Raw genomic sequence first — 24,260 nt, 5'->3', positions numbered from 1 at the left:
TTATCTTACCTTGAGAGGCTTTAACTGACCTCACTTCTTCAAGAGCTATGAGTGCTTTGTTTTTGCACTGAAAAAAATGTGTACAAGTTTAGGAAAAATCATGCTGATAATATTGTTTTAAAACTTAACTTTTCTGTTTGTGGTAGAGGAACTACACTACATTTAGACTGAAAATGTTACCAGGATCTAGATCATATTTTTAAAAATGTATGAAAAAAATTGTCTTGGTAGAGTTTGAGGCTAGATAAATGCTTCTGCCAATCATAAGTTCTTGCACCTGAAACTACATTTTATTAATGTTATAAAAAACAAACTATAATTGACTTTGAGAGTCAACTTTGTATCTCTACTCCTAATACTCTAAACAGTGAGCTATTTTAATTGTTGACCTATGTAGCCTTCAGCACTGAGGGAAGTAAATAAACATCCTCTGACAATCTTTAAGTTAATTAAAGTAATTCATAAGTTCTGTATTATAAAGATTTATATTTCAAAACAGATTGTTAGTAATTGGTAAAAACTTCTTAAGTAGTTTATTTATGTGATCTAAACCAAGAGTTCCTAGATGTCCTGATAACTCAAGTTTTTTGTTTGTTTTTTGTCTTTAGAGCTTCAGTTCTTTGATATAAGAAAAAGAAGTGAATTATTTTGTTATACCAATGTTGAGAGCAACAAAATTAAAATTTACTGTGACTGTTAAAAATTGTCTTAAATTAATGTGCTTATTGGTTTGGATAATTCTTGCAATTTGACCTTAAGTGTATGGTATTAGTGGGTTTATATTGCAGTTGATCATTAAACACATTATATATGACAAAATTAATGGTAAGTTTTATCAGTTTCACCTCCTAAAGAAGCAGTTTCTGAAATAGTGAATATTCTCTCATGTGGTGTGTGTATGCTACCAATAACCATTCCGAACTGGACTAATGTGGTGTATTTGTAGCATCACAGAAAGAAGCTTCAAGGAAGAAGATTAGATTACGACTGCAAAAAAAGAAAACAAGCCAAAGGTAGTACCAATGAACCATATATCATATTTTTAATACCAAATTTATTGTTATTGATTGCACTTTCATAAGATATTGAAACAAAGTATAAATAACACTATGTAAAACAAATATTGTTCCTGGATAGTATGTGTTATTTCTTAATTGCTTATGTTGTAAAAGTACAGAAAATGGCCATTATTCCCTTCAAACTTTGCTTTTGTGACCTGGGTAATGAAATTTAGAAATTAACCTATTTTGTATGCAAAAACGGGCAAATTTGTACATTTTCATTTTCATAAGGTCTAAATAAAACAATATATAAATCATGATTTACATGTATTTATACTAAAGTTATACAAAAATGAACAAAATTGTTCAGAAGTGAGTAGTTTTTCAAGATTTGCAACTGTAGTGTAAATCACTTTCACATATCAGCCCCCAAATATAGTTTCTCATCATGTTTTCATTATACGCTCCTTGGTAGCTGCATACAAAGTCCAGTATATCTTGATAGAAGCACTCGCCTTGCTCCTCTGAGTATGCTCCCATGTTTTCCAGAGTCTCAACCAATTTTACTTAATTTTTGGCAGCCTTGTAATTGCCCAAGAACCCCTGAACGACTGCAACAAAGCTGCCCCAAGCTTCTTTTCTCCTTCCTACTGAACTTCTTGGGGAATTCTGTGCACTCCAGGATCTTCTTTATTTATGGTCCAACAAAGACACCAGCTTTGAACTTTGCTTCGGACAGCTTAGGGAAGAAGTCTCGAAGGTACTTGAAGGTTGCAGACTCCTTATCAGGAGCTGTGACAAATTGTTTTATAAGACCCAATTTTATGTGCAATGGTGGGAACAATACCTTCTGGAGGTCCACTAGTGGCTCACACTTGACATTGTGCCTCCCCACAGAGAACTTGGTCCGTTGTAGCCAGTGTTTTCTGTTGTAGTGTGATGTGGTGTCCCTGCTGTCCCAAAAGCAAAGATAACAGGAAAACTTGGTAAAGTTTCCTTGGAAACCCATCAGGAATGCCACTATTTTTAATTCTCCGATAATCTCCCGGCCATACTTATCATACTTCAAGGCTTTTAGCAAGGTCTTTACACTGTTGTATTCCTCTTTAAGGTGCACCGAATGAGCCAGGGGAATAGACAGATACTTATTCCCATTATGGAGCAGCACAGGCTTCTGGATGAGCTATCAATGAAGAGGTGCCACTCATTCGGGTTACAGGCAATTCCAGTTGCCTCACACAGACCAGATACATTGTGGCAGAAGCAGAGCCCATCTTGATGAATGAAGTTCTACAACATTCTAGAAAATTCTCTATCAGCTACTCAGCACTGAATCTACCTGGAATGTTCTGGAAAATGGGTAAATTTGAAAATTTCATTACCCAGGTCACAAAAGCAAAGTTTGAAAAGAAAAATAGGTCTTTTCTATTTACTTTAGGCATAAGCAATTGAGAAATAACACTTTTTGCCCAGGAACAAGAAAAAGTAAAAATTTTGTTACATAGTGTAATAGAGCTGTTGAGTTTTAATTCACATTGTTTTTCAGATTTAATTAACATCTACCCATATCCAAAGTAGACCTAATTGGAAGCTTTATAGAGTTAAGTCTGAAATTGGGACTTAAAAAATAAGAATATTTTGATGACATCAAAGCAGTACTTTTATTTTCAAGTAAAAGATGAACTTTTGTTAATTTTTCATACTTTACATGTATTTTTAAATATATGTAAATTGAAATATAATATATGAAATTCACAGATTTCAAAAAGTGTGTACATAGATGAGATATAGATACATTTTCATATCTTTCTTTGACAATTGTTATCACTAAACTGAATGGAATGATGAGATTGTTTTTAATTATGAGTGGCAGATACTGTGTGTATGTGTATATTTATATGAGTGATATATATATGTGTGTGTGTGTGTGTTTGTATACACATGTACTTAGGACATCATTTTGGTCTTTAAAAAAAATAATATTCCAAAACCTACTATCTGCTGGCACTATAGCTATTTTTTTTTTATCTCAAGGGTTTCAACTCTTTGCCCATTTAAGCACTGAGAACACCTGCTCCTGTCTTTGATACCCCACTCAAATGCCCTAGGCATATTCTAATTTTCAAATTTCTCCACAAACTTCAATGTACCCTCTCTCTAGGTGCTGTATATAATCACCTAATCTCAGTAATGTAATCACTTTTTCTCAACAAAGCATTCAGCACAGGTTTATATAAATAAAAGTGTTGTGAATTTGAATTGGTGTTTCTACAGTTATCTCTTCATGTAATTATACATTATTTAGCAACAACAAAAAAACTTACCTACATGTTTGAATTCCCAAGTTAATGTTTCTGTTACAGGGATCAACTAGAACTCTTCTCTTCTGCCTCTGCTATCTGGTGTTTGTCAACAGGTAGAGGAGGGGATTACTTTCTATTGAGGCTATCTGTGACATGATTTTTTGCAAGAGGGAGAGATATATGTGGGCTGTGAATGTCATCCAGGGGGTACTAAGGTGGCTTTTGTAAATGTCCTGGGAATAATTGGAAAGAATTTAGACTTTTCCTGGCTCTTTTTTTATTATTTATTTTACAAGATAAACCTCATGCTGTTCATGCTTGGAGATTTGCTGCTCAGTTATGCAATGTGATAGCTATGCCTTGTCCCTCACATTTACTGGATCAGCATGCTTTGGCTTATCACTGCCAGAAAAAGGGTCTATTTAGATTCTCAATGTACAAACCTCTTTTAGATCTGTGAAGGTCTAGATTGCAACCTGTGATCATTTTAAACAGATCACAGTTTCTGGTATTTGTTTTACTCTCACAACTCTCCTGAGGTATTTATCTTCAATCCAACTTTTGCCTGAAGTTTATCAACTTTTCTTTCAACCATTTAATAAAGAGTTGGGGATTTTACTGAAGTTTACCTTAGTCAGATTGTCTTCTTCCATTCTTTCTTTGGTTTTCTAGCTAGTCTGCTGTTGGAATTTATTGAGTAGAGACACTTTGTTAGATAGGTTTAATTTATCATCTTCTACCATCAGGGAGTTACAGGAAACTCCTTTTCTCTGCTCCATATTATTTGCTGTAGCTCTAAAGATGTTAGAATCCCAAATTGATGCTGCACATTTACGTGGCTTCTCGTTTTTCTGGCTTCAATTTAGGAATATCGACTAGTAGTGTTTTCCAACCCCCTCCTTCAATTTCCAAGTCTATTGTTTCTCATAACATCATTCATCTATATTCTTAAGGGTCTTCAGTCCAGGCTGACCAATGACAATGGCATTAGTGACTATCCCAGTAGCAGAAAAGCAATGGGGACATGATTATGTCATCACTTCCTGGACATTTAGAAGTCTTTACCCAGGGATCTGTGGGTACTCCAGGTTCAGACTTCAGGGTTGGCCATTCAGTATACATCACATCCACCATTGTTTGTCTAACCTGTTACATTTTCACCTCCAACAGATCCATGTTGAGTGGAGCTCTGTTCCCAGGCTATAAGAGAGTTGTTAGTCAAAAAGGCAGTAGAGAATGTTGAGCCCATTCTTCTGGGATTTTACTTCCATTTATTCATGGTACCCAAGAAGACAGGAGATTGGCTATCAATCATCAGTTTATCCCGACTTAACCAATTTTTAGATCCTCCTTGTTTTAGTATGAAATTTTTTCTCACCTTACAATGACACTTGGCACCAAGGCTGTGGATTACCAAGTTCAATAATAACACAGCTTATCTCCGTATTTCCATAGCAGAATCTTACTAAAGCTTTTTCAAGTTTGTGCTTAAGAATTAAGTGCTACAATTCTGGGCTCTTCCTTTGGGTCTTACATCAGCTTCTGTGGTCTTCTACAGAGTTGTTCAAGCTTTTTCTCATCACCTTTATTCCTTGGGCCTATGCTCACATCTTTAGATGGAGGACTGACCTCTTCTGGCTCAACACCATCAATTAACAGAACAAGACTTTCAGTTTCTCCTTTCAGAATAAAAGTGGGCTTTCTTATCAGATAGGAGAAATCTATTTTGTCACCAATTTAGTACCTTGTCCACATGAGTGGTTTTTAATAACCTGTCTCAGGTTTCAAGCCATGGGAAAAAGTCAACAGGCTTTTACTTCTGTCTCCTTATACTATGCAGGTGGCTTTCTATGTATTGCGAATGGGGGCATCTCTTGAACCTCATTTCTTTGGGATGAGCACATATGAGGTCACTTTAGTGGTTACTGCACAATCAGTGGATTATGCATTCTAATCCTTTGGACCATCCTATTTTACTACTCAGGAGTAACATCACTGATTGGGAATGGTAATTGGAACTGAGCAACACTACTACTGGGGTGCCCATTCCACTACCTTGTCCTGAGATTCATTTGTTCACAAACACATCTCTTCATGGATGGGTCAGGAGTGCCAGGGTACTTGGACAGAAGATGAAATCACTCTCCATATCAATGTTCTCAAACGTCTTTTTGTGCCTTAGGCAGTGGTTCAAGGTCTGTCAATTTTGAAGGAAAAATTGCATGATACATTCCAACAACTACATAGTAATCTTCCAGATTTCTTTTCAATGAGGCTTGCATTCTTGGGACACTGGTTTTTGTACCTTGAATCTTTTCTACGAGGCTCAATCCCATAGTACCAGTCTTTAAACATGTCATGTTCCAGAAGTGATCCATTTAATTATGGATCAATTGTCATATACTTCCAACAAAGTTGATGCTGCATCACTAGATTTCTCAGTGGATTTGCTCTCAGTTTGAGTTTCCAATGATCAATGTCTTTGCAGCTCATTGAAATTCTCAACTGCAGTCACTTTGGTTTCCAATACTTCATCTTCAAGCACTGGCAATAGATGCATTCAGTTAGGATTGGACAGGTTTACATCTGTATGCCTTCCCTCTGATTCAGCTGTTACCCTGGAATCTGGCTCTGATTTGTTCTAATCCCTGCCAAGTACTTTTGGTTGCACTTTATTGGCCAGCTTCAACATGGTTCCTGCTTTTTCAGTATCTGCAGGAGTATCACCTCTACCATGATGGAAGTCTCTGTTGAGACAACCTCTATCAGACCTTCTCCACCCAAATATTTAGAAACTCAGTCTTCATGCTTGGAAGTTATTGAGTCCTTAGCCCAACATAAGGGTTTAACTTCTGAGGTTTCTCTCTACTTAACTAAACCTCCATGTAGGCAAACCATGATTGTTTATCAATGGAAATAGGATATTTATCACCAGTGGTGTATTCAAAGGAAATTAAAATTACTTCATTCAAAGGTTTCTTTCATATCCTATTTTATGACTTGAGTGAGTGTTTGAGAAGGGTCTTGCCTCCTCTAGGGTGGATTTATATAAGGCATTCTTATCCACTCTTTCTCACTGTGATGACTGCTCTGAACCTGAACATTTGTTATTTCATATCATGGTCCTCAAGTGTTATATGGCTCACACTAACTCATTTTGAGGTTCAAGGAATGGATTGTTCATTCATTGGGATCCTTCTATCTCTCATGAATTATCTCCCATTAACCTCACATGGTGGTTCACAAATTGATTCACATGATCTATAATGAATTATTGTTTCAAGAGAGGAATCTTTTGAGTGTCACATCTCACCATGTCCTTGGCTGCCCATTGTTGAATTGCCTTCTGGAAGATATTGTGTAGGCTGGTAGGTGGACTACTCCTAATACTTTCCTATCTTGTTATTTACATGGTTTGGCAGTTTCCTTTTCTTAAGTTTTTGACTACTCTATGTTTTGACCACATCTGTTAGACTTTAACCAAAGGTGAGTATTTTTCTCAATCATATAATCTTTTATTTCTAGGTTCCTTATATTTTTCACTGGATCCCACTCTGTGGCAACTGTTGCCCAGACAGGTAGGCTTTCTCTTCTCAATTCCACACTAGCAACCACTTTCACTATAATCAATACAGGTTATAGCAGGCCCTGTCAAAAGTGAGTGTTCCATAAAACCATCTAGGCATCTACCAGATGGTATTTTCTTATTATGGACCACCACTCATGGACAATCATCAGTAAAGCTAAAGGGGGTTCTGCCCATATTCAGGTTGAATAAATCAGGATAGTTTTGCTTTTAAAAAATAGAGAACTCTACTAGTGGAGCTCAAGGGTTCTTACCACCTCTATGTTCCAGTTGATGGAGTGGAGGACAAAAGCTTTTCCTCTAATGTTTGAGTGTGTTTCTCAACTCTTGAGAAGAGGGAAAAGTTGGGGGTCCTCCTACTACGTCCCAAATGTCTGTAGGAGTGATATTAGTGTCCACAGGAGCCTACTTATAATTCTGATTCAGATTTGACACAAAACTATCCAGTTAGGGAGCATGGACTTTCTCTTTGATCATTGTTGGTTTAGTATATTGGTCATGGAAGGTGGTTCACTATCTCTTCATAATTTCAAAAACAAAGTGGTCCCATCCCAAGTTATTGATTGATTACAGGTTCCACATTCTCTCCATAATTCTAGGGTAAATTAAGTACTCCTCGTCCACTTGGTTATAGAGTGAAGATGAATGTTCATAATTCCAGACCAAATGAGTTATTTTGCTTTGGTTGTGTATGACATACATGAATCCATCATTCCAAACCTGGGGTGTTGCTTAATTTCTTGTTATGGTGTGAAAGGCATCACTCTATGACTACAGGTTGGGATCCAATTAAAGTATATATAAAACATTCCAGTCCAATAGTCCTAAGCACCAACATTGGATACAGGTACCACAACCCCTTAGTTCTGACCCTAAGTTGTGGAACCTTGGCTGTCTTGTTGGGGTTGCCCTATTTTGACAATGACTTATATTCTATTCCACTTTTGATATATAACCTAAAGTTTCAGGTGAAGAGCATACCTGTTCTGGATGTAGTGAGATTCCTCTACTCTTGTACTATTCTTTCTCTTGGTACACTCCTGTTTTTTTCAAATGCTTTCTCTATAGATCATGCCTGCACCAGCCTCTTCACCTTCTCAATGAGGGATTCTAGCTATAGTGTCAGAAAATGGTATGTTTTGGAAGTTAATATTTTGCTAAACTGAAAATATATTTCCAGTAATACTTCTACTGAGACTTGCACACCCTACCTCCTCACTAAAAGCCCATTTATGTCGAGAAATTTGTAAATTAGATTTTGCCTAAGACTTTCAAGTGTATAAAAGACTGGAGCAAGCATTCCCAATGCTTAGATGAACAAGAACTGGAAACCATGGAGACTGAGAAACAGCTATAGTTTCAGCAGAGGTAAGTATAATTGGAAATACAATTTCAGTTTAGAAAAATATTAACTTTTGATAGTTTTTAAGTTTAGTTCTGTCACATAAGTTGTTTACTCTGACAGTAAGTAGATTGTCTTTGATTAAATAAATTGTGCTATATTTCTTAGGGACTCATGTCACAGAAGACGAAATTAAACTTGCAGAAGATAAGTTTGAAGAATCCTTTAACCTAGCCTCCATGGGAATGCATAATGTATTGGAAAATGATGTTAGTTTAAAATTTTATCATCAACATGTCTATTTCTTATACATTACATAAAGTTATAGTTCAAAACAAGTAGACTTAGCACTGAGTTACTAGGAACCTATGCTATCCTAACTGAGTTGCTCTTTTTGCTGTTAAGAAACATGACTACGGTTATCAATTTCTTTGGCATAATGTAAATTATACATCAACTTTCACAGTCCTTCATTCTCCATCTTCCAGGTAACTTATTAATCTCAAAGCAAGAGGGCATATATAAGTGTAATTTACAACCATAATTCAGATTTTTTTGTTGTCAGTTGTGCTTTTAACTTCTGTATGATGGACTTGGAAATCAACATTAATTCAGATGCATATGCTTTAAGCAATATTAAAACTTCTACAATGACTATGGAGATCTTACTCATTCAATTGACATTATGAATACAGATTGATTCTGAGGATGTATATGACCTGCTATATATGCTTTTAGTTTGATCCATCATAAGCTTTCTGTTGTGCATGCTATGATTTTTCTTGCTTTAAAATTTTCTCCTTCTGTTCAGTTATTAACTGTTACCTATTCTCTTTTTCCTTTTAGTTAAGATCAAATATCTACCTTGCAGCCTTTATTAACTGCATGTTTCCCTACATTGTTTGTTTATTTGGCTGAAGAAAGCCCAGTAGTTACTATTTCAAATTGTGAATCGTAGATCTGAGGTTCCATAGTTCGTGCTGTATTACTTCCTGAAAGTATTGTACTCTGCACTTGGACCATGTATATATTGTAAGAGTGATGGTCAAATGACACTTTTCAGTCTAACGAGAGTTGGTGGTAGATGGTGTTTTTCCATCTGTGTTCATTCTATTCTATTACTTCAAAATTAGAGACAGTAGGTGCAAATAGCCTTCAAATAGCTTTGCCCAAAATGAAACTTATGTTCCTTTGACGTTTTAGTCCATCAGGCTGTGTTGCAAGGTGTGTGTCTTACCAAACATTTCAGCTTATCTCAAAAGAAATTGTTTGTCCTCCTGTTTTACCTTTACAGTCAAGGGCTATTACATGTACTTGTATATTTCAACTTTTTTAATTTCCTTAATGTTAAGTTAGGCAATATGGATCTTTTTATGTACTCTTTTATCCTATATAACTTCTCTGTTTAGACTTTCTTAAGGTTGTCTCAGATTATCTGTTCATTTGTGGGACATTGGGCTCAGACAGATCCTTCATTGTAGTCTTTTCTTTCATTTTCCTTATTATCCTCCTGTGTTTTTTTCTTCTTTATAACCTTTGTTTTTAGATAAGTGTTAATCAAAGAATACTTCAGCAGTACCCTATGATGTTACAAACATTGGAGTCTTATGTTCATATTCTTCTGCCTTCCATACCTAACACTAGCTTCTTGTGTAGATCTAACGTTCCATGGCTTCTTGAAAATATTGTACTCCACACTTTTGATCCATGGGTATGTTGTAAGAAAGTTGGTTAAATGCCACTTTTCAGTCTAACAATCTAACAAGAGTTTGGTGGTAGATGGTGTTTTCTATTTGTGTTCATTCTATTCTATTACTTCAACTGTATCGTTACACAAACTTGGTGTACATAAATACACTAAATTCTTTTAACACATCCCCTATATGTCACTCAAACCTTGTATAAATATTGTATAATTTTTATTTTTTTAATTAGGAAATCAAATATTTGAATAAATTATATATTTAAAAACAGCTGGTATGGGTAGAGAAAGCTCCTCTATTAATGCTTTCTCTACCCATACCAGCTGTTTTTAAATATATAATTTTCTCTATGAGTGGGTTTTCTTGTTATCATGGATTTGATAAATTCTCAATTTCTGTGTCACATGATGCTTCTTTGCTTTAGAGTTCTTATTTTAAATTTTCTTTCTACTTCTATATGATCTTCTGAATGTGTCTCGAATATTTATTGTATATATGTTATAAATTTATTGCTTTGATACTTCTTGTTTTATTGAAATATAAGTAAGAACATTAAACCACATGCCTTATCCCCCCTGTCTTGTCTTTCAAAAAGTGTCACTAATTATCTTACATTTACTATTAGATTATTTATAACCAATATAAATAGCAAATAGTTCTTTATAAGATTTTTTTTTCTATGCATAGTTTGTTCAAGACCCAGGTAAGAAAATATTTAGTTGCTATTTCATTGTTTGCATTTATGGTTAATTGGCTTGATCAAGCAAACAAACATTTTTTTAAGCTATTTATATCGTAGTTAGAAAGTTAGTGATATTATAATAGTTTTATGGTATTATAGTTTGTAAATGATAATGTTCTGTTTTTGAATTGCATATTTGAGATAAAAATAATATTTTGGAATATCAACATCACCACAAAATAGTAGCCCAACTGTGCTTCTTCTGTTCACAGCAAAAATCCTGAGTCTAAATGTAAATAACAAATTTTCTGGTTTTTATATATAATTGTTATAAAAGAAATAGCACTTAAAAATTAGACCTGTTAGATTAGATAAGAAAGTTTAGATGTAAAACAAATCAAGTTAAACATTTCTTATACTACTCAGGATCTGAGCACATGCACATTTTGTTGCAGGAATGTAACTCAGTTAATTATCGGTCACTTGTAATTCATTCATTTGCTTGCACAGTGTTGTCCAGGGTTTTTGGCATGCTGTGTAAAGGTCTAAGTGCAACTGTAAATCAATAACACTGACAGAACTCAGATCTGAGAAGTCTTTTAACTTTGGCTGTAAGAGTGAGTAGTGTGTAATTGTCTATTACAATATGCTATCATTGTATAAAGAAATATAGGGTAATTTAGATTTATTTTATATTTTTCTTTTTACTCTGCATTGCTGATTTCACTAAGTTAGTGCTTGGGTAGAGAAAATAACAAAAAATATATTTTAATCAGAAAAAAAATATTCATTTAGGAAGATATGCAAATAAAATATGAAAACTGTAAGGTGAAAAATATTTTTATTCTTACCATGAAAATCACCTTTCACTCAGACTTACTCAGTGAAGGCTTTACAATTTCAAGACAAGTTTCAGTAAAATCTGTTTACAGTATTACTTCTAATTTCAGATGCACCTCACTTTTAAAAAGGGATTTTCAGGAAAAAAGTTGGGATACATAATAATAGCTGTAAATGAGTTTATTAACAAATCAAAAATGTTAATAATGTACTTAAAATGAAATATGATAAAAAATACAAGAAATTTTTATCACAATAATGTTTCTTCTTTCTTTCTTTATTTAATCAGAATGTTACTCTGATGTTTCTACTGACTTACTGTTATATTCTGAAGTTGAAATATCTTCATCACTTGATTCACTATTGTTCCAAAGAATGTCGTCTTGCATTCCATCTTCCACATATTCAAAATGTGATGGCAATTTTCGACAAATTGTTGTCCTTCACCATAATGGTGAACCTTCTCTTTTCATAAATTTCTCACATCAGCTACAACTAACAACTTGCCTTAAAAGAAATACCACTGTTTCCTGCACATTCTTTTGCTTTTAACATTAAGACTTCTCTTGTTAGAGACAGTCATTTATTTTGTAACTCTCTGAAATACATTAAAACAGTGCCATTAATTTCAGGATGTCGTCCTTTTCTGGGGTCAGAAAATGACTTTGTACATTTTTTTGCAAGCAAACAACTTGGTTTTCATGCCACACCAACAATGTACATTTGCCTCACTCACTGTATATTCTTTATCAGCTGCATAATTCCCAACCTGTTTGGTGCACAAAATAACTTTTCTTTTAAATTTTGCATTATATGTAAAATGCTTTTCCATGGATAAAAACACAATAAAATAGCATTTGAACAACAGGAAAGTCAGACAGAAACTGAGGACAGTGATATCCAACTACACCAGGCACTGACATCAGCAAGTTTGACATTTTGTATGTGTTTTTTAGTCTTTCTAAGTTAAGTCCTTTTTAAAATATTGTCCAATCTGTTTGTTAATTCAAGATTTTCTTGAAAATCTTTGTTGTTCGAGGAAAATGATGTTTCTAAAACTTTTGAAGAGGAAAAATAACACTGTGTAACAAATATTTAGTGTGTTCCTTATAGATTTTTGGCTGCTGATCATGAAAATCACATCCAAATTTGACCATCATGTACCATTTCATCGAAATATTCAGTTTCACCTGGACATTGCTACAATGGAAAAACAATATTAGGGTAACTGGAATCTGTCAATGCTTGCTGACTACTGTTGGACACTGCAGCGTGATGTACCGGACATTGAATACAAACGAAAATCAAGAGCAAAACACTTTTAATTATGTTGAACTTAATAGTGTATTAAAAACATAAATGCAATTAAATATGTTATTGCCAGTAAACAGTTAACTGTGTATTTCTCAGAGTTCCTACGTGACGAAGCAAAACCAAAACTATATTTGTGCATACCCACCAGGTACCTGTCACAATTAGTAAAAACTGTTCAGGAAGCAAAACTTTCCAAAACAATTGTTGTTCAGTGTAATACCTCAAATTTTTCCAAACTGATAATTGATTAGGGTGTGCCTTAAATTTGAAGTAATACAGTAATAATAAGTGTGTATTTTTTTATTGTATACACCAAACTTTAACTGTTTACTAAAAGCTTGCCGGCTTTTATGAAAATTCAGACTGTAACATATGTTGTTTCATGATTACAAAGGGAGTCAAATTGAGTCCATATCTAACTTAAGAGTAGAAACAACAACTCATATCACCATGTTAGAACTATTGGCTGTTCAACATGCCTTACACAATAGTCTGTTCCTTCATCTCCATTCTTTTTTGGTCCACAAACAACAGTAGAGGTTGTAGACATTCTTGCAGTCTTTCTTTTTTTGCATTTTCTTTGCTTCATTCTCAGAATATTTATCTTCAAGTCTGTCATGGTTTAATGAACACCTTAGCTGATTCCTTTTCAAAGTCATTGACACCTTTGCACATAGTGTACCCTTTAAGCTCTGGTTTTAAGTGTATTTGTTAACATCTTGGTCATTAAATGATCAGTGACTTCCATTCATGAATCAACCATCTTCTTACATGCTATTGGCAGTGGAGTTAATCATGGAAGGAACATCTTCTTTGGGTCTTGGCCAGAACCAGTTACTCAAAGTATCAAGTTCTCATTGTTTTACACTTGCCTGCTTAACAGTAGTTTCTTATTATGTCAAGTTTCACATGGGAAATCTTGAATGCCCATTTTTCACAATAACATTCAAAACATACAGTTTTGTAGCTAGCTGTTTGGTTTTATCTCAAGAAGCCACATAGATGACTTTAATGTTAGTCCATTCATGCAAGTTTTTTTCTCAAGCTGTTTATCAGTCTCATTGGGCTTATATATGGAGTTGGTACATTAGATATGTTACAACAACTCTTCAACAACTTTTTTTATTTATATCTTTCTTTCATAACTATGACTTATCAGCTTCTTCCATAGATGATGACAAAGATGCTTTAGGTAACCATTGTTTTATACCTGTTTTGTTCCTTATCATAACTGATTCTGATTTTCATACAAAAGAACACTTTTTTTTGTTCTTTAAAGGCTGTTTATTGTCTCACACGTAGATGTTCGTAGAAGAGGTTGTTTATACATGTCAGTGAATCATGCTCTTTAGATCTTGCTCCAAATACTTTAACAAATTGACTTTTGCAATTAATCTGTCTTAGTGGAATGCTTCTGTATGTCTTAAGGTAAAGTTTGCATTATACACTTCATGAAATTTCTACTTGGTGATGTCTATTTGGCATCCTGGCCACAGTGCTTTTTAACGAATATTCTGTAAGCCAGAATTTGGAGAAGTTCAAGTACATTCTTAAAATCTTACTAACAATACTCTACCTGTGGTTGTGATTCTCCAATCCAGGTGGAATCCCTAGCAGGTGAGTTAATTGCTGTTACCTTCTTTTTTGGATCAGTCTCACTTCATTCACACAAAGCCATCTTTATATTCATTTGTCCTTTAAGAATTGCTAAAAAAAACGTTGTGATTAGTGTACCAATCTATGTACTCCATCAGTTTTGTGCCACATCTGAACATCGACATATCATATAGCTACACTCCATGACTACTATTGTACCACATATGCTGGCACTGTTAGCTCCTTCTGCTATTTCCACTAAATTCTAGCTTTCTCTATTGGTACAGTATTGTTTAGATGTGTTTTTTTTACATGTGGCAACTGCTTATGAATGTGCTTCTTTGTCATTTCAATTTTTTCAGCAGTTTTATTTTGTTGTGTTTGCATTCACTTGTTTCAACAATTTTTTTTGTTTATTTATTTTTATAAAAATACAAGAGATTGTAGTAAGAATTTCCAATCAATATATTTACTGTGTAATTCCCATTAACAGTTGAAAATCACTTTATCTGTAGAAGAGGTATAAGCCTTAATTTGCAGAGTTCAGTTCATGTGATCACCCAGCACTTTCTTTTTCTTTTTAACTTGACAGTGTTTTCTGAGAAAAATACAATCAATGAGCAAAAATTGTGGACTCTTTTATTTCCAGCTTCTTCCAACAATTGTTATGATGCAATGTCATTAACTTTAAACAAGAATTGTTATGTTCTTCCTCTCCTTTCTTCCCATTGCTTCCAGTTCTCCCAGAGGATCTATTGTAAGTTTTTCAACATGTACACTTCACACTGGGTTGATATACATGTGGTAGGTCCAATTGAGGTGCCCTTTGTGTGGCTTCCTCCTTCCTTACACGTGAGAGAATTACATTTTTTCACATCATTAGTGTTCATGCTTTGGTTAGTCAGATATCTATGTATCCTTTGTCATCAAAGTTACTTTAGGTGAATCATAAGTTAGATATTGATTATTTCTTTGTATTTTTAATTAAGTTAATCATTTTGAACATTCATCAATATTATGTGTTTTGTAGATTTAACAAATTTCGTGGTTAAGTTAGCTCATAATCATAACTACTCTACCTAGTGTGTAATGTATGATTCCTTGTTCCATTTTAATATTTTTTTTTCTGTCCATTTGATATTTATCATTACTTTGTTACCTGGGTATTTTCAATAGGTTGTATGTTACATATCGTTACTCTTAGTAATACCTAATTTATTGTTCTATCTGAATTTTTTTGTTCATAAGTTGTAGAACATTGTGTTCTACATCTTAACTACATGCTTTATCATTTTAATTTTCATCAATGTGGAATTTAAAATGTTTGCTTTCTTACATTGATGTTGGGTCCATTTCATTCCCTAACCTTGGCTTTGGCCCTTTTTTCTGTTTGTAATCCTAGAAACCTCGTTTTCTCTTCATAATTTACAATTCAGACTTCTATCACACAGAGTTCACTTACTCAACATTCATTTACTGCTCTAAGTAAAGTTTTCTAGTTCAGGGCCCAACCTATCAGACTATACTCCACTATTTACATGTTTTGTTAGAGAATACAAACTTTTGCCTGGCATATTCATTCTGTGAGTCTTTGCACTTCTCCTTTTATGTATGACTGGCTCCCACTTGCTTCCACCTATTCACAGTCCATAGACCAGACTCCTCTGCTCCTACAGGAGGCAGAATGTGTGGGATTCCTCGTGACAGTGGAGAAGTCCATTCTGACCCCTCTCAATACCCTGTTCATTTGGTAGGATTTCTTACCAACCTCAGTCAGGACCAGCCTTTTCCTATTTCTCATTGATTTTTGAGCAAACAGTTCACACGTCCCTCACTTTTTCTTATGGTCAATATGTTTTATCTCTTTGAAGATGTGAGTTTCCTTGGAAGCTCTTATTCCCATGGGACAGGCTAATATGACTACACTTCAGTGAACACTCCTTGAACAGTGTAACTTTTTCTTGAACTGCTTATTCCATCTTGTATGAATTTACATCTGCTCATGTTCTCATCTTTAGAAGATTGAGGTTCTTATCTCAACTCCTAGGAGGTTTCCATATCAACTTTTTTGAGCCTTTGATAGTTCATTGAACATTGTCCCACTTTCTTCCTCTCCTTTGGTATATTCTTACATTTCCACAGTGGTTACTTGTATCACTGAGCCAGGAGGTGCTGATTTTAGGTCTCTGCATTTTCACATCCTGAGTCTCCTTTCTGGGCCCCACAGTCACCACATTATGATATTATCTTGCCTTTCCCCTGTTTATCTTCTTCCAACAAGTTTTTCTTACAAATAGGTTTCTTATTCCACAAATTTTGCCTCTTTCTCAGTCTTCATGCATACATTGCTTTTTTGAGTCCTGTTGTCTCAGCCAGGAGTTGCATCTTTCTTTTCCTGATTCATTAGGTCTTCTTATACATCCATCTACCACAGACAATAATATAATATACCTTTCTACTTTGGTACTTCACCATGGTTTCTGTTCTTCCCACCCAGCCATTCCTCATATTTCTCTATTTTGCATCTTGCTGTTTGATAAAACCTTATCCAATTTGTCCATGTCTTGTTATCAGTCAATCTTGTTGACTTCTCTTTCTCCAAGTTTCATCTGGTTTTGTCTCTCCCATCTTTTTTCTCTTTTTCCATCTTATTGAATTGCCTATTAGGATTTCACTGTGTTTTTATGCCCTTTCTCATTCTCCATTTAAACCTTTGTCTTATGTTTGTCTACCTCCTTTCCTTCAAGATCTATTTCCTTCTCCTTGCATATGGTCAAATTCATTTGGATATTAATGACATTAATGTTGCCCATATCATTTACCATTCCTTCTATGTCATCTTCTATCCCAACCAGCCCTTCCCTCCTGATTGACATTCTTGCAACTTAGTGATATGTGAAACATTCTACTTTCCAAGGAAGGTTTCCATCTTCACAATGTTTATTCTCATCAGATTTGTCATAGAGATTTTCCAGGCTGGAATGTGAACTACTACCAGTAACTTCATTGCTCATTATCTAAATGACCAGGCTGCATCTTTTTTTTTAGTGAATATTTTCTCCCATTTCTGTCTGTAATGGACTGTCATTCCTCATGTACTTTATGAGTAAAGTGGGAGAGGGGTGTCTGACCATCCCTGCTAGCCCTTTGAATAGATTGGGGTAAGTCTGATTTTGAAAATAACAAATCATTGACACCCATTGCACATTCTCCAGCATAATGTTCCTCCAGATTCCTCACCGTATTTTTCCTCCCTTTTCTACTAGTTGATTGTGCGTGCCCTTACCCCTTCCCAGTTTTTGGGTTGGTATATCATTGAGGTTTCTTCCTGATTGAGTTTAGAAATTTATTTTACAGTGCATACTTATAATTATTCACTCAATGAGGAGAAGGAAAAGCTAGTTTCCTTCCTTTCATTTCTTTTGAATCTTTTTCCAGATGGACTGCAATAGACAGAATTATAAATTAATCAGTTGGAGTTGGTGCAGCCTACACAGAATCCCCATTATAATACTAGGTTCAGGATGACAATGCCTTGTTGCTATGGTGAAGTGCAGTATACACTTCTCTACTTGTTAATTCTAGTTGCAGAAGGTTCTTTTCCAGCTTCTATAGTTGTTTTTGGGAGATTTCATCTGGCTTGTAGTACCTGCAGTAACTTCAGATACAGGATGCATCTACCATGAATTTATGATTGAATGAGTTATGATTTTGTCTGTTTTGCAGCTTTATCTTGTTCTTACAGTTTAGTTGCTGCAATACCATAACTCCATAATGCCAGGTTCAGTTGATTATACTTCTTGTTTCTATGGTTGTTTTGGGAGTTTGTCCAATTATAACAAAAAATTCACTTCTTTTTTATAATTCCAGTTGCTTGATGTATGACATTCATGTTTACTTACAGTTGGGGTTGTTGGGTATATATAATACAGTCCACATGTCCTAGCCACAATGTTATTACAATTTTTTTTTTCATTTTCAACCTCCTAATAGCAAGGACAGGTTACATAACCTCATCTCTCTTGTTGAGGTTAAGAATGTACATAACTCATTCCATTTCTCTATTATATGTTGCACCTATCAAACTATATTCCACTTATGCAAGTAACATTCTTTTCCACCTGTTTTGGATTCATTTTGTATTTTTTGGGTGAAGAGCATATCTGTTCCAGAAGTAATGTGGTGCCACAGGTGTGATTCTTTTTCATCTCAGAGCATGCCCATTCATTCCGAGCAGTCACGACTTGGTTTGATATTTGTTTACCTACACCAACCTCTCCATCTTTGCAGTGTATGATTTTAGTTTTAGTGAGAAGAGGTAAGACTGTATCAGAAGTTAACATTTTTCTTACACTGAAAATTTATTTCAGATAGGTACTTACTTCCTCTCACACACTTTTCCACCTTTCCTCCCTACTGCCAGTTTTCCCCTTTTGAAGCCTGCCAATTCTTGAAAGTGAGGCTGGAGAGGAGATAGCAGGGGGAGTTCCTGACTGCATTAGTATAGATGGTGCAAAACCATTGGTGGAGAATAGTCATGCGATATGTGCGTGTTCAGAAATGGAACAGAATTGATAGAGTGTATAAACTGGTTTGCTTAGAGGACAGATGAACATTGAGATAGTTGTGAGTGAGAAGATTTAAGTACCTATCGGAAATACATTTTCAATGTAGAAAAATGTTAACATTGACCTTTTTTGTGTCCACATCTCTGTCATGCATAGTAACCCAGGAGTGCTATTAGGACCAACACCTCTCTTACAATTACAGAGGCATCTGGCATTGTGCAATCATTTGATTAAAAAGCAAAGTTTGTTTGTTGTCAGCATAAGAGCTACTCGACAAGGAAATGCTCTTTGTATATCAGATGTAGATACCTGTTTGAAACTTATTTCAATTCTAAAAAAAAGGTTTGTTTGTTTACCTTTAATATAGTTGTTTTCGTCTTTTGGAAGTACAAAGACTGCACATTACATTAATATTCTGCTATTCAAGTATTTGTTTATTTTCATACATTGTTTTTTTTTTATCTAAGGCAACTGTAGTAAATTGTTTTTGGTTAGATTTGTGTTTGTGAGGCTGCAACAAATTTGTTTTATATGATAACTTTCTCTTTGATAACATGAAGATGACCTGAGAAGGTTGAAACATTGTTCACTACTTTATTTTAATAAAAGTTTTAATTCTCATACCAATCTTCTTGAGTTACATTTCTTATTTAGTTTTTCTATTAAACCACATCTGACTTTACTGCAGTATTTTCAAAGCTTCTGTTTGTATTTGGACAATAACTGAGTGTCATTTTACAAAAATGTAATAGTATTGCATTATTACAAATTATATTTTCTTCAGTAGTTTATCCATGTAAAATGTGTGAAAGAATTTGTGACCTGAATTAGGACTGATAGATTCTAAGATGTTAACGTAATTCTAATGTATATATAGAACAGTTATTGAAGTAAACTTGCATAGATTTTTTTTTTTACTTTGAAACCTTAACTGTTAGAGAAGAAACAAATCCGTAGTTTAATAACTTTGTTTAAAACACTCATGCAAGGATCCAAGAGAGTTGTTAGTTATATACGAGCTCAATATCAAGAAGCTCTATATGAATTCTCTATAGGTTTGTGCTTTATGATTGTAATATCAAGCTTATTAGGTTTTAAATAAACTTCTGTACTATTTGATAAATCTAGAAGTACTTCTAGACTTGCTGCATATGATGAAATATTGCAAAAAGCTTCAGTTATATGATCCATTATAAATTTCTAAATGTGAATTATCCAAAAATAATGCCTTAGTTCTATCTTGTGCATGTTCCTAGTTGTTATTAAGTTATGTGTACATGATTATTTTATTTGTACAGATAGAACAGATATCTCAGCTGGCATCATTTGCTGAGGCTCTCTATGAGTACCACTCTCGGTGTTCTGAAATTATTCAAGAATTAAATGGCAAACTAAATGAACAGTATGTATATGTATATATATATATATGATTTATTATTTTATGTGTGCTAAACGGATGGATGGTTATTTTATACTCAATTAATTTACAAAATAAAGTGGCTGAATACTTTGTCCTTCAGAATAATAAATTAGCTTTCAGATATCCAACTTTCTATCATAATAGTGTTTAATGACTCTTATTTGTTTAGTAACACTATTGGCACTTTCCATTTTGGCAGTTGAATGTTATAAATGTAGTTTGTATTTCTCCAGCAGCAAAGAATTATTATTCTAATCATCTGTTATTCATCTAAATACATCCAACAGTGTTAACAACGTTCATTATTTATGATGTGAGGTCTTTAGTGTTGTCTAACTTTATAGCACAAATCTTGTAAATAGCATAATATTACAAAACAACAATCTTACATTTTCTATTGTGGTGAATTATGTTATACTGAGTAGTAGACTAATAACACCAAAAAGTCATTATACTTGAAACAAAACTTACTGGAGTTTCATTATATACCTCTGTTACTTTAAGTATAGAATCATACCAATTGTTTTGACCTGCAGGAAAAATATGGCTATGGAACGTCCTCACCAACCATACCAACCAAAGAAACTGGAGGAACTGAACATTCCAGCCATTCACGATGACATCTCTCCTGGAGACCTTCCCCCAAATTATAATGGTGGCTCACATACTTACACAACAATCTCAGGTATAGAGGATTTGTTTGTTTATTTATTTATTTTAGTGTAAAGTCACAATGGGCTATATGTTGTGCTTATCATGAGGAATCAAACCCTGGACTTTAGTATTTAAGTCCATAGACTTACAGTTGTTCCACCAGGGGATGGTAAAGAGTGAGCTGTGTTTGAATTATGTATGTTTATTTAACATGGAAATCTATTTTTATAAGAACTTTCTTCAAGACTGTTTCAAACTTTAAGGAACTAACTTTTTTTTGCTCTTTAGGATTTTGGTTAATTATATAAAGGAAAGGTATAAATGTGATAATTCAGAAAAATTACAACTTATTCATTCATGATTTAAATTGTTGTAACATACATGTATTTTGTTTCTTAAACTTTTGTTTGAACAAAAAGATTTAAGTGTTTGTAAATATATAACTTACCAAAGTTCCATCTAAATAGGTTCATTAAAATATTATTCTAGTTTTTGTTGTTAGATTAGTTTTTCAGAGTTTTTATTGTATGATTTGGAACTCCTAGGTTAAATCAAAAGATAAAGACAAGCTCTGTATAAAGTTTATGATGTAATTCATACAGAGGTATTCTTGGTGCCAATTTCACACTATTTAAGTTGATGTCTTGTGATCTGTGTCACACTTGCACATTTCTATATGTGATTTGATTTTTACACAGAACATTTGATTTTATATCATTACATTTGTAATGTCAGCTACATTGCAACTCTAATACTACTTTTTTATATATTATTAACTGTAAATGCAAAATGGTTATTTTTTAACTCTACGATATTAGTATTTCACTGTGAAATTTACTTTGTTATATGTCTGCCTCATTGTGCTAATTATGTAGATCTGTCAAGTAATATCTCCCCTGGTGGGTCAATGGAAAGTGTATGGATTTAAAAATTCAAATTTAACAATTCAATACCATGTGAAGGACAGATTACAAATATCCCATTGTGCAGATGGGTTTTACAAACACATTAAGATGTGTCATGAAAAAAACACATTTCAGAAACTGAATCTGCATTTCAAAAATTTAGAAATTAGTCCTTGATTAAAAAATAATTTTAAGGAATGAATAAAATAAAATTAAATAACTTGTGCATTTCATTTATTTGCAAATTATTCTCTAAAAATCCGTGCAAGAAATATCATTGTTGACAATGATGCTGATACGAGATAAAATATTATTAATTATAACATTATTATAAAAAAGTCTGTATGACTGAGGAAAAATTAAAATCATTAAATATATCTGAGAATTAAACTAGAACATTTAGTGAATTTGTTTTTACAACTCAGGACTTAGATGTATATTTCATAGTTTTTATGCTTTTTATTTTTTTGCTGTTGATCTCTATTCTGTCACTTGTTAAAAATTAACTTGTTATACTGTAAATGCTTAACTAATGAATGTTAGTTGAAGTACCAGCTGTTTAGCAAAGTTTATGTACTCTTTTTTTCAGCAATTTCTAAAAAAGATTTTTACAGTATTAAATGAAATAATGTGTATTTCCAAATATTTTAATGATTGAGTGTTTACACTTCTCCTCAGAGATTGAATTTTTTGTTTCTGTTATCAACTATTTAGGTTTAATGTGTGTAAGAATTATACATTTATGTACTGTTGCTAACAAATTTTATCTATTGCTATTTTTTTTTTCTTGTTAGCTTCACCAGCTCGGTCACCTGCAACCTCTCCTATTAACCCACGTCACCCTGATTCACTATTTTTAACTGGGCATGGGAGTTCTTCCACTGGTGGTGCTACATCACCTTATCGTTCACCTAGCCGCTCTCCTAATGGTACTAACGTTCTTGTTTCTTTTCTTCTGCTTTATGTTTTCAGCAAATTATAATCTATTAACCCTTTTGCAATGGGTCAGGGTTCAAAGACCATGTCATTGCATTTGTTGACTAGCATTCAAAATTTTATTGAACTATTATTTTATGAATTTATGTCAATTTGCAGATTATAATTCAAACTTTAATATTATATATGAGTTAATTTCTTAATTTAAAAGTAAATATTAAAAGAACACATTTAAAAATAGATTTTAATGAATCACATGGTTTGTTGAATGCATCAGTGATAAAATTAGATGTTTGTGATGTTATAATATCAAGTCTATAGTTTCATACAAGTTAGGAACTCAAATTACTAATATTGACAAACTAGAATATAAATTAAGAACCATGTATCTTTTTATTTTGCTGAAATATGGTTTATGTACTGAATCAAACACATTGGCCCCATTCAACTCCTTCCATTTTTTTAAATGGTCCTTTATATACTCTTACTACAGTATATGACATGTGAATAACTAATCAACACCTCAGAATGTCCCCAGAGTGATTTTCCCCACTATTTTAATCTTTAAAAAAGCTACAATGTCCTTTAGATCCAAGTTTTCAAGGAGGTATGTTGTGTTTTTAGTCTACTAGAAGTTTCTTTTTTGATCTAATTAAATCTTAGTTACTAAGCTTTAATAAATTATAGTGGAATTCTCTAATATCATTGTAATTATTTATGAATTTTGGGTTATTCAACTATAATATAAAATTTTAAAAAAATTTTGTTTGACATCCTCCATGTGTGAAATTTTAAAAGACTTAACAACCTATGTTCAGCAACATCCAAGTACAAATGTTGTAGCAAGAAGAGATAATTGTTTGCTTTACTTCTTGATTTGTTGTTCTGTATTTTAAGAAAAATAAGTTAAATAATTTATTTCTAAGTAGTAATAATCTGTATATATAATGTAAAATAATTGAATTGTGATTGTGTATTACAAAATACTAGTCCACTAAAACACACTCAAGACAGGGAAGACTAAAGGTCAGTTTTATATTACTGGATAAGTGACCTGAATGCACGTACACTGCATCAGTGCAAGTTATGTAACGTTAGGTAGGCATGACTGGAAGGTCAATGTAATAAAAAATATGTGTGTGTTCATATATAGCATTATGAGACTGAAGCTACTTGGACTAAACATTTGTATTTTTGTGTTATAAAATGTAGTCATTTTAGCATAAAAAAAGCAAAATTTATATTTATTTTCTTTTTTTTTATAGTGACGAGGTTCGTTAAGTGACAGACCCCACATAGTTAAAGTATAAAAATGACATAGGAGGTTTCAGAGATTACGCAAATTTGGGACAAAAATAGTTTCTATAATCATAACATGAAATCACTGCACTAAGACTAGTAACAAAACAT

General features: G+C 33.5%; 1 protein-coding gene across 6 annotated transcripts in view; it reads left to right on the top strand.

Annotated features, from left to right (window-relative positions):
- The window catches only part of LOC143249485 (endophilin-A-like), a 73,642-nt gene that overhangs the window by 35,550 nt on the left and 13,832 nt on the right, over window positions 1-24,260 (top strand). For 5 of the 6 annotated variants that reach the window (XM_076499405.1, XM_076499403.1, XM_076499402.1 and 2 more), the window contains 5 exons: window positions 947-1,013; window positions 8,401-8,501; window positions 20,234-20,337; window positions 20,892-21,040; window positions 22,709-22,843. In XM_076499405.1, the coding sequence (XP_076355520.1) occupies window positions 947-1,013; window positions 8,401-8,501; window positions 20,234-20,337; window positions 20,892-21,040; window positions 22,709-22,843 (556 nt within the window). The remainder of the gene's footprint in view (window positions 1-946; window positions 1,014-8,400; window positions 8,502-20,233; window positions 20,338-20,891; window positions 21,041-22,708; window positions 22,844-24,260) is intronic. The other variant, XM_076499406.1, reaches the window with a different exon arrangement.

This window comes from Tachypleus tridentatus, chromosome 4, assembly GCF_004210375.1.
Source record: "Tachypleus tridentatus isolate NWPU-2018 chromosome 4, ASM421037v1, whole genome shotgun sequence".
Classification (NCBI taxonomy): domain Eukaryota; kingdom Metazoa; phylum Arthropoda; class Merostomata; order Xiphosura; family Limulidae; genus Tachypleus; species Tachypleus tridentatus.
Note: the sequence above shows the minus strand (reverse complement) of the source record. Positions and strands in the feature narration are given on the sequence as shown.